This window comes from Bombus terrestris, chromosome 7 (genome assembly GCF_910591885.1).
Source record: "Bombus terrestris chromosome 7, iyBomTerr1.2, whole genome shotgun sequence".
Taxonomy (NCBI): Eukaryota; Metazoa; Arthropoda; class Insecta; order Hymenoptera; family Apidae; genus Bombus; species Bombus terrestris.
The window spans coordinates 23,991,459-24,010,803 of record NC_063275.1 but is presented as its reverse complement, the minus strand read 5'-3'; the positions used below and the strand labels follow the sequence as shown (position 1 = coordinate 24,010,803).

The 19,345-nt window shown below is 33.6% G+C and overlaps 1 protein-coding gene across 13 annotated transcripts in view; it reads left to right on the top strand.

Annotated features, from left to right (window-relative positions):
* LOC100643486 (glutamate receptor ionotropic, NMDA 2B) overlaps positions 1–19,345 on the top strand; it is a 360,187-nt gene that overhangs the window by 317,114 nt on the left and 23,728 nt on the right. For all 13 annotated transcript variants that reach the window (XM_048407837.1, XM_048407845.1, XM_048407842.1 and 10 more), the window contains 2 exons: positions 17,108–17,255; positions 19,086–19,269. In XM_048407837.1, the coding sequence (XP_048263794.1) occupies positions 17,108–17,255; positions 19,086–19,269 (332 nt within the window). The remainder of the gene's footprint in view (positions 1–17,107; positions 17,256–19,085; positions 19,270–19,345) is intronic.

The window sequence follows — 19,345 nt, the reverse complement described above, 5'->3', positions numbered from 1 at the left end:
GGAGACAATGTTTCAAAATAAATTTCGATTCACAGAAGGGTAATTTAAATTCCTTAGAAAATAGATCTCTATCGCGATGAGAATTTCTTCTAACGTCTGAAAGAAATTATTTTACTCGATCGCAATTTTTTTTTACCAGTTGATTAGGAAATAATTCGATAGAAGATAATAAATGTTTTAACATATCGAATTTGAAAAATGGTCTCGTTGAATTTATTTATTTTGAAAAAATATCTACCCGCGAACCGACGCGTCTCTTTGAAAATACATCAATAGTAAGAATAGGAGGTTCAACCACACGCGAGGGTGATTTTTAATCTACTCGAACGACACGTTCCGTTTACGTTTGGTTTGCTCTTATATAAAAGAATTCAGCTGCATTGGCAGTCACACTCTTGCCAGATGCATCAGACGTCTCATGTATCATCGCGGACGAGGGATTCTAGAATTAAATCGAGCGGAGAAAGATACACGGGCGGACTCATCATAGCCTTCGCTAGAGATAGAGGTCGAATTTAGGACACCAGGGGCGGTGAACTTGCGAGCGATGAAACGATATGAGATTTAACGTGGAACGTTACGCGAATTCCTTCTTTTTTTTTGCCATTGTCTTTTAATTTCCGGTATAGCAGCTGAAATGTTCGCTCGAAACGCGATTTCAGTGGAAAATTTCCGAGAAGAGAAGAATTAATTTCTTGATGATGATTTCTTTTATTAAATTAGATAAATTGTGCATAAACTCTGATTATATAAATAGAATATACTGGATGCAATAATAATACTGTAAATAAAAATTGTAAAGAAAAATTTTTCATAATTTTTATCTTAATTTGTATAGCAACAGAATTAATTCTGTCGATAATAAAAAATAATCTGTTGAATTTTTAATGTGGTTTTTAATTTAAGAGAAGGCAACGAAAGTAAAATAAACTAAGCTAAAAGCTAGTCTCAGATACAAACAAACAAAAAACACGAATTCTGTGATTCGTGTAAAGAAAATAACGACAGCACAATACGATTTGGAATTTTTAATCGAACGAAATCGAAGCATGTATCTGGCATATCCGCAGATCTCTTGAATATAAATTTTTCCTGGTAAACCAAGTTTTTAAGATTTCACGCTCAGTAACATTTTCCTCGGGTTCTCCGCAGCATTTTGTATAAAACGCGCGCAGAGAGGGTAAAAGAACTACTTCAAAAGAACTACGTTACTCAAGCGGCCATTAAATTTCCGGCAAACGTGATCGCTTGAACGCCTTGTTTGGTCCTAACACGTTAATGTGTAAGATCAGCCTGTACCCTGAAAGACTCGAAATTTCTTTCATACTATGCGAATAATATTTCTAGTTGATTCCGTGTTAATAGTTCTGAATCACAGAAATGAAAATATATTTAGGATGTTGTAGTATGCAAAAATGAATTCGTTTTCATCGATTTAAATAAATATCTCGAGCTCATAGGAGTTTATAAGTTACTACAAAGTGTTTACTCGAGTTTTAGATGTTTTATAGCAACGTCATAGCGTGAAGTGTACGATGCAATTCAGAATAATAGCTTCGTGGAATGTTTTATTTATTATAACGCCGTTCACTATGAATTTTTACTATGAATTCCTTCGGCATAATTTCGTTTCACGCGTCTCCATTTTTTATGTACACACGTATACGTACATATATCATACCCTACGTCTTTTAGAAGAAATATAAACTTGAAGAGAAACTTGTTTCGCCTACTAAATATTATAAAACTGGCGAACGGCACGAGACGAATTTTACGTTTAAAGGGATAGGTTCTTCCCTTGCGAATAACGCATACCTTTTGATTCATCTTTCTACTTTGCAGCTGAACGATATTGACAGACAACAAACATAGTACCATAGTAGAAACTGAACTCTTATTTTTATACTTTATGGATGAATACATGGCTATGGATACATAGCGTAATATTCTTTATCGAGCCACAAACCAGGAACATTTTGTCCTTTCAATTCGAATTGCTCGTCTTCTCCCCTAATACTGTTAACAGATAGACGATTGTTTCGCTTAACAGAGGAATCTCTTTCTCTTTGTAAAGCCATTCTCTTTCAATTATTTGATAATCGAAATTCTCTTTCCTGGTCGGTTTCATTGTTACTATGATAAATGAATGGATAAATGAATTCTTGTAGCTTTCGATCTGTGACCCACGTACATTTGATTTCTCGGCGTAATGGGTAATCGTTCAGGTCGGTAACGTTACAATCACGTTACAATAAAACGAAAAATTATATATAAATATATGCACGGAGACGTTTATTCAATAAAATGACGAAAACGAAAATAACTAAAAAGCTTCTTACAGCAAGCTCAAGTTTTTTTATGACAACAATGCTATGAAAAATGTACTATTTACGCTATGAGGTATCAAGATAAATAATCTACTTACTGGCTCAAACTCAAAATCGAATTGAGAAGCAAAGTAACCAATAAAAAGCTGCTTAACACCGGATCAAAGTCTATTATTCATACTATGAGAAATACCTGACTGTGTAGAATCGCATAACGGAGTCGTGAAGCTTCTGACACGCCGCACGTTAAAGAGAGAAAGACTCGGAGAGTACTCGCAGGAGGAATCATATTCGTTTTGCCTCGCTACATCGCAGCAGTATTATGAGCAAAACACGATCGCAGCGAAGAAGATCGCTATTGCGTTAAGTATATCCGTAAACTGTCTCTGGTTTATATTTTCTATTTGCGCATAGCTCTCTGTGGTTATATCGCTTTACGCGTTTAAACATTACTGGAGAATTGCTTTTTAAAATTGCGAAGACCACGTCAGAATTCGTCCAACGGTTCACGAGGTTTGCCCAAACACACAGACGCTTACCGGGAACTTTATTTTATACTATATATAGAAGATACATTTCCTCGTTAAATTTCTTACAAATGCATAAATATTCATAATTTAGTAATCGAGAAAAACGACGAAGAAAAATTTCGTTCAAACCAAATCGTACTACATTTCCGTCTATTTCATAATGTACGCGGAGACCGCTATCAGCGGCCGCTGATTAACGAATTTTCCAGCTGATCAAACGACGATGCGTCATTTGTACGACGTACGAAAGGTTTATCAATCGCTAATTATTATTAATTATTGTTAATCCGCTACTACTTTCATCTTCCGCTTGCTACATCCTTTCGCGCCGGAAAGGTCGGACGAATGGAAATACAGCGATATTATCGTTCGGCATTACATCGATTTCCACGGCCACTGGTGGTCTCGTTTTAATCCTGGCCACGGTATTCTCATCGAGCTAATCCTCGAACTCGATTCGCGAAAACGCCAGCAAGAGGATTGCGCTCCGTTTACACGAAAATGCCGCTCGAATCTGCGGCGTTGTGCGATGGCCCTTCACAATTTCTAACTCATGTAAATTCATGTTATACCGAGCATTACGGACACGTACGTTGTTGGGACGAATGCCATGAGTAAGAATCAGCACGTAGCGCGTTCTTTTCTCCTTTTCAACATTTTCTTCTGGGAGAATTAAGAATCTGATATAATTCTACGGAGCGATCCTGCGTTCGATTCTCCAATCAGCTTATTATGTTTTATCGCATTGCTTTCAAGCTTGTATTGAATTCAGTTACACGACGGATTATTTTGAGAGACTGATTTAACAGATTCCTTGCTGTCTGATTTCTTAGGGAAGGTATTCTTCTTACAATTAGTTCAATCGGTCATTTTTAAATACCAGAGACATATCTTTCTACATCTAAAAACATATTCAAATATTAAATCTTGGAAAACTATTATGAGTATAATTTCACTCCATGGAAATTTTTCATATTATCATCCAATAAAAATACCATTCCAATGTTACTGTTTGTAACAATAATTTTTCTATCTTTCATCTAGAGCGGAATAACGCTAAAACATCTAACTCTACTTATTTAACTTTATCAGTTTTTTAACGTAAAAAAGATATGAATTTTTACCCATGATAGTCTTCAAGTATTAAAACTAATTATTTAAATCATCGAATCCATTTCTTACTGATTGGATGTTATTCGTTATCGCGTGAAACTAAAAGATCATCGCACTGACTAATATAGACTATTCTTAATTACTGAAATTTTTAATCTACACATAAATTCAAGTGATCCATACAGCCAGCGAGGAATTAATTAGAATTCAACCTTTAATGCATGTTTTATGCAAAACAGAAGAACTTGCCACCTACGGAAAGGGATGAGACAAACTTTAGGAACAGCTTCCCTTGACTCTCTAAATACGTAATTGAGCAGAGTTTAGCTAAGTAAGGAGAATATCCTTCCATTCGAAGTAAGTGGAAAGGGAAAATTAGAACTGTATTTGTTAACGAATGATGTAAATGAAAATGAATATCGTGGAAAGAATATTTACAATGTATTTGATGCCATTGATCCTTTATTTCGACGATTCAGATGCTCAAATTTTATTTCTCTAATCCAAACAAGGAAGCTTTTGTAATTGAAGCCGTTCAATATTAACTAGACAACGATTTACGAACTACTCGAAGATAGAAGCTTCAAGCGCCTTACTTGACGCTAATATCTACCGATACTATTTGAGTTTATTTATCTTCGATCAAATTTTCAACATTCTGTCCGGTGTCTTAGAGGTAAATTCTCACTCAGTCCTCGGTTAAGTGATCCAAGTATAATATCATTAATACTCAGCAAATCCCTGATTATTTCACATCTTAAGCTAACAGCGTATAATAACGTAATTTTTGTCACTTATGCATGTACTAGTGAGAGCTTTTACGCGCTTGTTGAATATCATTATATTTAAAAATATATAATATTATCACAATATTTATAACATGAACATAATCGACCAAATATAATATTTATGAAATTTGCAGTATAAGGACGGGATCTATAGTTGTGAATTATATAGTGATCACTGTTTATTTCAACGGCAAAAAATGATCTCGGCTGCGAAGCAGAAACGTTAAATTTTGAAATACATAAATTAGAATAATTCCTGATTTTCATAACGATATTTCCGTAAAATTATAGAAGTATGTTAATTCAAATGTAAAACTATGCTCATTAATATTCTGTATTAAATATCTAGATTAACAACTAAAGTGCAAAAATATTTAAATTCGAGAGGGAAAAACGAGCAGAATTAATTAATAGTTGTATAAAGCGATATTAAGCGTGTTACAGGCGTTCGGTAACGAGATGGTTACCAAAAAAGCAATTAATGGCACGCGATTTTGTTTCGCCCTTTTAAGAGCCACAAGAGAGGCAGCAAGTGGACAAAGTAGTTTACAATGATGGCCATAAGAAGGCTACGATGCGATGGCTGTTGGTCCCAGCTGCTAGAGACAAAACAAAGTTTCAGAGACACGTGAAACTCTTCCTCAGTTTTGACGTTGCTGTCCGATACAATTTATGCTGATGTGCAGTAACTTTCCGAGTGGGAAGCGATCGAGAAGTAGCGACCGAACTCTCCGAACGTTCCCTTACAATTTAGTAACAAACGATATTTCTTGATACATAAGCTTGTTTCTCTGGCAGAGAACATTTACAATGTGATTTTGCTAAAACCTTTGTTACGCAAAATAGAAATTTAAAAACTCATCAAATATTGTGGGAACTTCATTAAACAAGTTTGTAACTTTATTGTTATTTTTTAGTAATTTACTATTATGAATAACATTTTATATCTTTGGCAAATTGATTAATACGTTAATTCTGAAATTACATGTTTTCAAGTATGTGACCACAATTCAGCTTAGATTGTTTAATTTGAGAACTTTACTCTATTTTAATTGTTATTGTGTATTTTATAGAAACCATTAGTAAAATTAAGTGTCTAACTAAAAATCTCTAAAGCTTTTAAATCATCTAAAATTAAGTAATATAACTCAAATCGTTTGCATTCTAATCATTTATGACTCGATGATCTAATTGGGGGTTAACATCCTGCTTCTTCAACCATACATAATTTCCATGGTTTAGTTATAACACATGTGGTACTGAATTGAAGACACGTTACACTGAACGTTAAACAATACTCGTTCGTCGTACGCAAATGAGCAACGCGTGCGTAAACTCGCGTACGCAATGAATCATAATTAAGCCTCAGGCCAGCATGTGGACGCAAACTAAACAAACATCATTAAGGAAGTATAACGAGAAAAGATGTTTGCATCCTTCTAATTGCTCAAAAAAGCGTTCGCTAAGATGGTAAATTTTCAGCTTCAATGCACAGTCGTTAACTTTCATCTTCCAAATTCCAACACTAAACTTCCAACAATGAACTTGTAACTTCTAATTATTAGTTATGTAAGCCCGTGTGTGTATGAAACTTCTAGATATTGACTTGCAACTCAAATTCGAACTTTCAACTCACAACTGTTACTTTCAATTGCTAACATTCAAATTCCAGGGAGTATTAGATTTTGTAGTATGTACGTTCGCTCACCTTTCGACTTGTACATTTCGAGGATTGTTATTAAGATTTTACTTACGCTTTCTAAAATTCCATCGAAGAAAGTACCATGATCCTATTAAATGATAATTCACAAAATTTCCTATCTTATATTTATTTTTAATTCGTTTTTAAATTAACCGATTACGAGAAATAAAACAAAGGTCGCTATTGATTGAACGTTCAAAGGGAAATCAAAACAATATAATCTCAATGTACTGCTATATTAATTAAGGATAGAATTGTTGTCTCTGTGGTAAAATTGAAAGTATATTTCATATTGACCTTTTTCTAAATGGATAAGTATTGTATAGAGGAATATTTGCTATTACACATTCTATTGTTCATTCATATCGTAACGTTCCTCCTTTTATCATTACAATTATTATAGCTAAGAATGAACTATCGACTATATCCATACTGTGTCTGCCTCGTTCAGATATATCCTTATAGTACTGTGTTTATTGTAGCTCATGTATTGTTGCAGCAAATAGTGCAGCATCAACTGCCGATAATACCTGTGATTTTAATTCCATCAAACATTTGCTTACGTTTGGCATTGTTCGTTACTAACACAAATTCTGATGCTTCCTATCCTCTTTGGAATAGCAAGGGGAATTACGCATAATGGAGCAAATTGTTTGATGTTTGCTTCGATGCAACGGAAATCATCCGTTTGTATTACCTTACATTACGTTCAAATGCAGGTTTTGTATGACATGTGAGCTGAGCATATTTTATAAATTCTCAAACGTATACGCACTATATTATATATTTAGATACGAAGAAAATAATGTTCAAAATCAAGATGTACGTATCTTGTAGATATCAAACAAATGTTTGAATTGAGTAGTACTGCAATGAAATGGTACCTAAGCAATGACAACAAGCGATCTCATGATCTACGATATAATTATTTTGCCTATATAATAATGTTATGATAGCATACTTCAGAATGGAACGTATTCAAATTCAGATAAAATTCATTTTGTTTATCTTGTCTTGTGGAATATTAAACATACATAAACATAAACACATAATCTATAAAAATGTTTAATCGATTATAAAATGCTTTCTTTTGTTTTCCCGAAAAATTGCTTTAATTTCTTTAGACATCTGACATTCTTTTCGAATTTTTGTGAGCTTTTGTAAATTTCCTTTAAACTACGAGTGCAAACCTGCAATGAAATTGAAACGATCCTTTCTGTATATTAAATACATCTTCGACACTTCTCGCCATTACTTTTTGAATTGGGAAACCCGTCCTTCGATATTCCTTTTCCATTGTACACGCATAAGGGATCCTTTATAGTTTCCTCCAGCCACATCCTGCCTCTGCATTCCACTTGATCGACCAAGAATCAGTTTTGTGGATATAACAGGAGCAGGTCACTTCCTGTTCCGGTTTATGTACCGTTTCCCGTTCTTGAACACTGTACAGCCCATTTTGAAACTAGTTTTCATTCAATATCGAATCATATGAAATGGCATGGAAACTTACAATCTCTTCAATGTATCAGACTCATGTAATGCAATGATAATGAAAAATGTTATGTAATAGGACAATAATTTAAAAATCTCAAGAAATATTATATTATACGTATTGTTAGACTGCGGATATTTATGCAAGCTCGTGTTTTCGTAAATATAATTTCAAAAATAGAACTTATATGGACAAGTGTTTTATATATTAAATATTGTATCAGATGTAGAGTACTTTGAATATTTTATATATTGCTGCATATAGTCTACATAATGCAGTCTATGCATTTTTTATATCTTTTAATTCGTCATCAATGCAGAAAAATCTGCAGCCTATCTATTATTAGATCGCGGATGTTTATGGAAATTTAAATTTGTATGAAAACAAATAAACAGATATTTAGAACTCACGCAGAAATCTATTCCTGCCATTAATTACAATAAAGATATGTTGGGTATTTTATGTCTTTCTGCATATTGTATACTTTTGCACCTCTCATTTTCAGTGAATACATAAAAATCTGCAGTCTACTTACTTAACTCGATATTATGTCATTACTCATTACCCATAGAATTTGAATCTAGTACGCTCAAAATCTACGGTATTCGTGTCATGATTTGATGTCGAGCAAAACCGATCGGGTGTACTTAATGCGATTTTCACATTCCAAGCATAAATCCAGCTTTTCCTTTACTTTTCTTTTACGTGAGATTCACATCAAATACGTTGAACAGTGGTTATTCCTGAGGACGCATATGAGATGAAGATCTTTCCATCTCCAGCGTGCGCTTTCCCTTTTTATTCCCACTGATTCTCTTTTTTTTCTCTCTCTCTCTTTAACTTGACCCAGCCCATGGGATATTTTACTCGGCAAATGTATTTGAATCGGCAGTATAATTTTACGATAACATTTTACGACGTACGTATTCTGTCAAAGAAGATTCTTACGAATAAATCGTTTTATTAAATGGATTTATAAAATGATCTATTTTGTTGGTAATTTTATCTGCTATTCTATCTTTCGCCTTTTATTCGAACGTGGTTTGATAGTGATTTAAATTTTCGAGAAACAACGATGATCATGGACAATGTAGGACGATTTATTCTTGCATAAATCACCTATTTTAATACTGATCGCTATAAATGTTTAGCTTGATATACGAATATTAGAACGCAACAAAACCTAGTAATTTCAGGATTAACTTCGTCCCTCGTTATCGATAAATACGCTCGTATGATATGAGGTCAATATTTCATAAAATAATGCAGTCACACGGATATATGTTTGCAGCTCCGATCCTGTAGCGTTGCATTGAATTTAATTAATATAATTGCTATTGGAACGTTGGAACAAAATTAGTGAAAATTCGGACAGCGATATAGATTACGATACAGAGAAACTTTCTCGTTTCGTTTGAAATTAGAATTATTTAAAAAAAATGAAAGAAGAACAAAGGTGATCCTTCGCAGTAAACTCTATTTTATATGAGATAGATATTGCGATATATTCTAATTTATTAATAATTATATATTATATTAATGTAGATGTTCAAATATCAACTGCGACACTTCTAACAATTTCCGTAATAAATGTTTAAGGAAGATGAAAGAAATTTCTTTTTCAGTGGATCCTATTTTATGCAAATATCGTAATAGGATGTTGCAATGGCTTAAAGTTACTTCCACCCACTGAATTTCCATCTGCCAACAATTTCATATACAATTTTGCGGTTTACCACTGCCCATTGAATTATACAGTCAACGAACACGCTACCTTCAACTTCCAATTTCGAAACTCCCATCTACTTTTCCTAATTTCAAGCATCCCCCGTAATTTGCGACACACGGCACCTCTTATATCTTCATCAACGAGAACAACGAGGAAAGAAGCGTTGTTGTTCAGTACTCTGAAAAAATGTATGACTTTATTTCCGAAAGTAAATTTTCTCGTTGTGTCGTAAATGAAATTATGAACTTTAAACCAGAAACAATTTACTAGATGGATTACAAAATCTTAGTTGATATTGAATTAATTCGCTTGTGCATTATGAGTCTTGTTATCAAATGCTAATTTATTTACAAAATAGGATACTCTAGTAACGATTACACATATTGTAGCATAGTTATTTAAAAATAATTATTAGAAAAATTAGGAAAAAGAAACATCCAGGTGCGTATATTATTCTAATCGAGGGATGTTACGGTATATGGTTTATAACTATCAACCACTAATTCAACATGATCGAAATAGGATAGTTGTTAAACGTTGAGTCAAGTTTACCTAAATAATACCGAGGTTTATTGAGCTCAGGTGAGCTCATGCTATCAGCTAAATCCTATTAAACCCTCTTAGATTCTAAGTAGATATTCCTAGGCACCATCAAACATTATCCGATTTCTCAAGATATTGGACTTCTACAAATCCGCTAAATCTGTTCAAGTATTTCTAAATCTTCAAATGAGTCGGCGAAGCAGGCTCATACTTTAAGAACTCTATCTTAATTTCAATTTTTATAGGCCATTTAAATCCATATCTAGAGAATGACGATTCTTGCATAGATGTGGTGAGTTTTTAATAAATCAATTTCGTATTCTTCTATTTTCTTTCTAATATTGCAAAAAATTAATCACCTAACGTTTCTTTAAAGTATATTTAATATCCATTATAAGATTAATTATGTAGAATATTAGATTAAGACGTTTTGTACATTTCTGTAATTCTACCTGATGTTTTAGCACGTATTAGAAGTGATTTTTTAAATTGCTCGATAATGTTACTAACTTCCAATAATCTAAATTTTCTTAAATCGTGTTTTCGTAATATTGATTAAACCTTCGAGAATATCTTAGAATTCTACTTCTACTAACTCTCTCGCTGAATCTTAAAACTTTTCCACGTCTAAACAGGTTACAGATATTTTCTAAAGTAAATTAGGCCAATTGTACTCCGAATGTTGTTTGAAACACTAAGGTTTCAGTGCAACACTAAGGTTGTGCCTGTTTCTGTGGTTAGCTTTTACTGGACAACTATGTTGCTGTTTCGATCACACGCATCGTGGATTCCTAGGATTTCAATAGTTCGAACGGCGTCTGTCAAAGTTCTTCTGATTCCTGGTTAATTCGAACGAACTTCATCGATGTCAATCCAGGATGTCAGGTCACGTTTCAGGCGGGTAACCAGATTTTAAGTTTCGCCAAGTCCATCAAGACTTTAACAGAGTTATGTAGAATTTCAGACGATACCGAGATCTTTTTGTGACTTCAGCTACTTTTCAGTTAAATATAAAAGAAGATTAAATCTCATTAACATTAAACTCTTGTGTTTTCTTACGTTATTAGAAATGAGCACTATTATCGTTATATCCTTCTCGATGTTTCTTTTAACGTGATTCGATATTTGATGTGCCAGAATTTCCATTTGAGTTATTCAAATATACAATATTTTTCTCGCGTACTGAAAATGGCGAAAATGAATAAATATAAAGAAAATAGTGAAAACTAACCTCTGCTATTATATTCAACAGAGAAAATCGTCCATACCTTTATAAGGTCAAAAAATGACTGATGATTATACCAATTAATGGAGGTAGTACTTTTGGAAATTCATTTAAGTATCATTTAGACTTAACTAGTCCCGCTAGTAAAAAAATCTAAGAAATGACACGGTTACAATAAAAATAAAATGATTATAGTAATGTTGTTATGCTTCTACCTAGAATTCTAGTAAACACTAGAAACAGTATATTACATAAAACTTGTATTCAGAATTTTTATTTGATCTAAACGACTTACTAGCTACTTTGAAAAGACGATTCATTTAGTTCACAATTCCTCGTAAAACATTATGGCAGGCAGTATTAGAAAGAGCTTAGTAGGCCAGATAGCTCCCTGGTAAAACGTGCAATGATGATAGAATCTCTTTGTCTCTCAAGTGGAAAGGATATGGCAGAATGCCAACAAAAAAGGAAAGATAATTGCTCCTTCTATGTGGCACGGTTAAAACGAAGGGTGTGCCAAAACGAGTAGTCGAATATAGAGTTAAAAAGAAGAAGAATAGCTGAGAATGCGAGAATCGTATTATTATCAACCTTTCAAACTCTAAAAGAAAGAAAAGAGCAAAAATTACGTTTAACGCTCTGTGATTGCCACTTTAGATAAGATTAAATTCGTGTTAAGTGGATTACGCTTTTCGCTATGGAAGTTTCACCAGACCACCACCAAAAAAAAAAAAAAAAAAAAAAAGAGAAAAATAATTCGAAAGTGAAATTTTGTACGGTCGCCTCTCTGTAATTTATTTCACGCTGTTCTTCCATTTTTACCGGAACTTGGGCTCGAAGAGAGAACTTCAAACTCGAACGACGTTTTAGCATTTCTTCGACTTCTTCCGTTCTATTCATCAGGCTGAGAACTATGTGGGAGGTTCAACTTGATGAATCTGAATCGCATTTTCGGAACATTCCAGCAATAAAATTTCCATTTAAAAACTTTAAACTGCTTTAACGTGGCTCTTTAACGCGAGCGAGCTCGAATGAATAGAAAAATTTACCAGTTGATACGGTGCTTATCCCGAGAACTTTTCGTTCTCTTCGCAGTTAAAAATAAACAGTCAAATACGTGGACAATACGGTGTCTTTTTAATACGCTTTGGTATATTAGAAATTGGTATATTAGAAGAATAGAAGACAGGAAACTTCTATATAGAGCACATTAATTATCTATGGAATTCATATTTTTAAATACGAGCAAATTATAGGTTTTCGAATCAAGTTCTATTGGATTTCAACTGAAGATGAATGAGATACTGCAAGAAGTGTAGCACGACTTTCAAACGTGCTATTAATTAAATATCATTTAGTAGAACTTTCTAATGGAATTTGCCCGGTATACATAAAATGTATATCACAAGCATTGACTTTAATACGCTGCTCTATTAAAGTGAGAGTGATTAAACATGTGTTTGATATGTTAACTAAAAAAACGAATCAGGCCATCGTGTAAATTGCAAGTCATTTATTCGTTCAGCAATATTCTGTTACTGGCTTGTAACAAATTGATATAGTTTTATTGAACATATATTTGTTAATTATATATTATTAAGAGAAAACATAATTATATTCACCTCTATTAATTCATTAATTTATCCCCATAACTATGTGATATATACGTAAGGTACAAAGCGTTCCATTCGAAAAATGAAGATGATCTTGAAAATTCTAAATTTATTTCATTCAACGGTGTTTCATATATCAGAATTAGTGTATTTTTCGTAAACAAATATTTACAAAATAAAAAATAAATCTTTCGTTAGAAACGCAAGGAAAAGTGATGTAAAAAATTCCAAACCTATCATTATTTACATTTATTTCATTTACTATTAACAATAGCCTCTTTGTAACTATAAAAGTCCCATCGTATTTTCGCATTACGTTACCTTTATTGCAAATCTCAAATCTCAAAAGAACGTGTTGCCCGTAAGAATTAAGTACGCAAACATGAACAGTAAGAATCTATGACTTTCTAGTGGTTCTAACGACACCACGTAGCTAACTGCGTTTTCGAAAGGTAGCAATTCACTTCGAACGTCGTCGAAAGTTTAACAACCCCTTAAGAATGCCATAAACTTTTAAGGGCGCGAACGAAGCTACACTGACTGGTGCATAAGGGATACGACGTATGGACGTTTACGTATAAACTTCCACTTCTACCAGTCTTTAACTGCTGTCAGTACGCCTAACGTATACGTGTCGATATACATTTGCGTTACGTAAGATTTTACGACCGGTGGGCCAAGAAAGTCGCGAGATATAGCCGAACGTTACTGGATATCTTGTAGTTCGGAGGAAATCGATGTTTCTATGGTAGTTCTCATCCTTAGTTGATGAAAGTAGGTATACATAGGTACATGTATCACGAAAATGTAAAATAAACGTAACGTTATTATCGTGAGCATGGCCATAGAGAATAGCAATGGTGCTGGGTCTGCTGACTTTGCTGTCGAAATTTACTGCAGTTATTCGTTCGTGCAGAGAAACCATGTTAATCGAGGTGAATATTATATCATCAAGGAACTTAATTGATAAAATAAACTGGAGCAATTAGTATGTCCAGTATGGCTCTTGTACTTTCGCTATTCAAGATATTTTTAATCTCATTAACTGTAAAAAGGTTAAATGATTGAAATGTAAAGACTGAAATGATTAAAATGGGACTATTTAATTCTACAGCTTTTTACTAATATCTTTTAAAGCTAAGAATTATTATACAAAGATTTGAACGAATAACGTTATTTTTGTTAAATCTAATATCATTTCCACTATTGTTTTACTTTATTGTCTAATTATCTCTTCTTTTGAATGCTTCGAAACAAAATACAACCTTTCTGTATCTTAGATGAATCAGTTTCAGTGTTGCATGAAAATAATAATTATGTCTGTCAGGATATTCGATTTCAGTATCTTGCATAACATGATATTGGATGCTCGAAATTGAGAGCATCGCACGGGACAAGATTGGTTCGAAAAGTTCTTTGCATACACGATATTCCCTTTAGATTTTCATAAAATAATGTCGTCGCAAGCTCTTCGCTATTTGCTATGCTGTTTTTATTGCGCAACGTTCAAAGTAAGATACTTCTACAATCTTCTTGCTGACTAAATTTTATCATGTAAAGGTACTCGAAAGTATGACACAACGATGGAAGAACATCGCGACTTCTCAGTTTTATATCCCACGAAATATTTATCTTAATAAACTGTACAAAGTACACTTGCCTCGATAAATTTCAGAAATTCTTTCTGACAAATCGATACACCGAACAAGCTGCGCTATACGTAAGTAAACTGTTCATTGCAATTCTAATTATTTAATAACAAAGACCATCCCGAATACTATTCTGATGTATTATACACACCGTGTACTTGAAGAGTTTAATAAACCTCTCTCGGCGATCCAATAGACTAAAAAGCCTTCGTTACGTGCAAGTAAACGATTCATAGCGACTCTAATCATTTAATAACAAAAACCAGATGCCATTACAATGTTGATATTACACGCTTTGTGCGTATATGCCTAATATTACTTGCTTATGCGTCTCGCAAAACACGAGTCACGGATCTCCGTTCAGACTGGTTGACACAAGGGCAAACTATGTTCAGTCCCAGTTATTGCAGCATCCTACAAGCTGTACCCTCGTCAGTCCGGTTAAATTCCTGCATAATACTCCCGGAGGCATGCGTTGCTTCTTCGTTTGTCTAACGCGTCTATCATTAATGCCCATTTGCTGGCAAATTTATTCGACAATTACGACCATTATGCCGACACGATTAAGATACATTCACGTCCCACGGACGTCTTACGATTAACGACCATCGCCTAACGATCGATGCGTCCCTGTTTCACGCGTTAACTACTGGCTATTGAGATTTTCTATCGGACGTTTAAATGACGTTCGTAAATTGGAAATTTTGATGGACGCGATATTGACGTTCGTTTCGTGAGGAAAACTTGAAATGATAGACAGCCGATAATGATTGCTACCGTGATCGGGTTAATCGTCTGTAAGGGCGAGGAAGTTTAGTCATCGCGCAATGTTTCAGGAATATTGGTGAAAACGTGGTCTCTTAAATCTATTGTTTGATTTTGTAATTAGCTTACTTAAGAACGTGGAAGATATTCGCTTCTCGATTTTTAGTAGAATGTTCTATAACCGATCATTTTTCTTCCGATCTTTCGAAAGCATAGATAGGATATTTTATTTCTAAAAAAAAAGTGAATTTTTGTTTTGATAATTTAAGGAACATTTGTAAAGATAATACAAGCGAGAAGAGAAATAGAAAAATTCAGATTATTCTGTACCGTTCGCGTTGTTTTCTCCACTGTAAGTTGATTCTAATTTCTTCGTATTTTCCGTACCAGAGATTCAATAATTGTTTTCCGAATGCTGCCGCCTAAAATATAGGTACAGCTTGCATTCGATTGGCCAAACAATGCGTATTCCATAGAACACGTAAAACGAGTGTTATTCACCAGCTGCGGAAACAATACACGAAGAGCATCGGGTTTGTCACGTGCAGATGTGACCAGGGTAAACCATCCGACTCGTATTCAGCCAGATTGCACGACTTAGCCAGAAGCGACGTTAATCCGGTTGTTTCGTGGTATAAACAGAGATTGAGAAATTTCAGGAACATTATGAAACTTCTGTAAAGTCATCTTACGCTACATTAACGTCTTCCCTTATTCTCATACTCGATTTTCTCGAATTTGCAATTATTAACCGAACCTCCGTTTAACCTGTTTCCCAAATTAATTCCTCGGTCGTTAGCGCAAAAGTTCTTCGATTTGGCTTCAGGTCTTTTAGTTTAAAATTATTTTTCTCCGCATCCTTTGATTATTTTACTAATAGGCAAACAATGGGAAGATACAAAAATAACGAAATACATTCATTTTACTTGTAACTCTACGTATATACGTATGTAAGCATAATTATTCTTAATAACAATACGAAACAGTTCTATTAAACCAAACTGCAGCTTACGTTTAAATCAAATGTTATCTTTTTTCAATAATACCTATACATGTAAACTACACATTACAGCAGCGCTGTACCTCGAAGAAGATTTCGAACAGGACAAAAGTCTATATGACTTCTATTTCTATCATTTTTATATCCGGTATCTATCATTAAAATGACTTCCATCAGTTACGACACATTCTGTATAATTACAAATTTAATATAGCTATATTTTATATTTTATAATATCGTAAGTAACTCTATAAGAAGAATCTAAAAATCTAAAAGAAACTATAGTATCCAGTCTTCTTCCTCTTTCTCTCTCTTTCTCTCCCTATCTCTTAAAATAAATATCTTTCATTTAAATCGCTCTGATCAATAGCATCTTTCTTCATCTTGTGATCGAAAAACGAACTGTCAGAAAATAATTACAACGTAAGTCATTCCATCCATTAATCACGACAACCTAATACGAAAAACTGATCTCCTCTTTGTCATTCTATCTCAAGATTCTGGACAAAGTATTTTATCATAGGGATGATCGAAGAACGATCGTTCCAACGTCCATGAAAGGGTAGAGAAATAAAACATGGCTGCGAGCAAGTGAACGACGATGTTACTGGTGTACGCCGTTTTTCAGGATGGACGTTCAAGCGGCACAGAAGAATGAGAGCTTTTATCAATGCTGCAGCGGATTCTGCATCGACCTGCTTCAAAAGTTCTCCGAGGAAATCGGCTTCACTTATGAGCTTGTTAGAGTCGAAGATGGGAAATGGGGCACGCTAGAGGTTGGTTATAACGAATTTTATCCACCTAATAATTATTATTGAGCATTTCCGATAAAATGGACCTTCGTGATATTTATAGGATATATGAAAAAGTGTAAAAGATATTTTTAGATAAAGAGAAGATAGAAAATATAAAATAATATGAATATATAAACATATATATGTTTATGGAAAATTATTAATTATAAATAGATTCTACAAGCGTGAGAACTGTAAATTATTTACAGATATTCTGCTGAAAATATAAGAAATTGAAATACAAATTGGACATTTTGTAAGGTTTCATAGAACGTTAATAGTGCAGTAAAATAATAGACTTATTGTTTCGTAATAAACTAAATTTAATCAAAACGATTAGAAATATGGACGATGAGAAGACCAATTTTTTACTTCACAATTAAATATCGTTTTATTCCGCTTTAATAAAGTTTGATATTTATTTTATTTATACAACGACTTTCATATAACTCGTATACGTTCCAAATATTTGTATACGTGTTCCAATATCCCTCAAACCTATATATAACCTTCCACAGTCCACTCATGACTCAGTTAATTTACAAATTTTACAAAATACACGTACCATACAAGCGATATCCAAAATATACACGACATGTATAATGTACATTTAACATTTTTCAACTTAACAGCTTTCAATGACGAAAGGAACATTCGATTAGCCCCAACGCGACATTCTGCTATAGATCTTTGTTCGTTCGATTAGGAAATTAATTTTCTAATGAAAAGTGCTTTTGTCGAAGATCCAGATAAGATTTAATAGATAAATGTCTATCAGTCAATTATGAAATCTTAATCCCAATGAATGGCAAGGAATTAGTTTCAATAATCGTGGAAGTAGTAAGTGGAACGTCTTTAAAGTTGGACCGGGTTAATACAGCGGATCTCGTTTAATCAGAGCGTTCAGGATTTAATACTTGACGACAGTATCGATGGAACGACTGTATAGATTAATTTCGCGCGTAATTCCAACTCTGTTCATTAATCCAGAATCTACAACGAGCACGAAACAATTGAGATGTATCGAGGACAAAGTGTCCTCGAGTTAGCGTGGCTCTTTCATTGTGTTTATTTAAATATGACTGCGTTTGCATGCGGATAATTATGGGTCCTAAACGAAACATACTTCGAAAATGTAATCTTCGTACATACTTGTAACCGCTATTTATCGACATTTTATCGACAAAGCCTTTTCGCTAATTACAAAATGATTATAACACTAGACCTATCAAAATGATCAAAGCGATCAATTCGTAATGTTTCTTCGAGATTTGATACGTTATTCTTTTATCAACTTTATACGTTCTATATTTTATTTTACAGATTTACAATAATTGCGTACATTTTTGAGGATTTAGATATTTTCTTTGCAACGTGTATGCGCAAAAGCTTGTTCTCTCCTCTGCATTGTGTAACTCTTCATACATTTTATTCCTTTGATATTTCATATTTTATTCGCTGGCAGTTTCATTGTTATGTATATAATGCTATATGTAGTCTAGTTAACAAAATTTACCAAATGTCCAGCTGGACAAATTATAAAGTACAAATTAAATAAATAAAAAAAGAATATCCAGTCTAGAATATTACATTTGTGAAACTTTTCTGTGTACATATATATTTTATCAGAACGTCAACTAACGTTTTCCATAGATGAATTTTAAGTTAGGATGTCAATTGGTATATTATGGCGTCAAATTGTTAATGGAATTTTCTTACAGTGCGATAGTTTCTGCTGGAATATTAAAATTATGCGATAGAATTTATAATTTGCAATTACATGAAATTTAATGTTCGTTGTTCTGTTCGTAGAATGGAAAATGGAACGGTTTGATAGCTGATCTGGTGAATCGGAAAACGGACATGGTAATGACATCTTTGATGATTAATTCTGAAAGAGAAGCCGTGGTTGATTTCACGGTACCGTACATGGAGACTGGTATCGCCATTGTTGTGGCTAAGAGGACTGGTATAATATCTCCCACTGCCTTCCTTGGTAAGTGGCCGTAAAGATCTCATTAAACGTTAAATAGTTCATAAAGAAATCTCTTCGGATCCTAAATAATATGCAT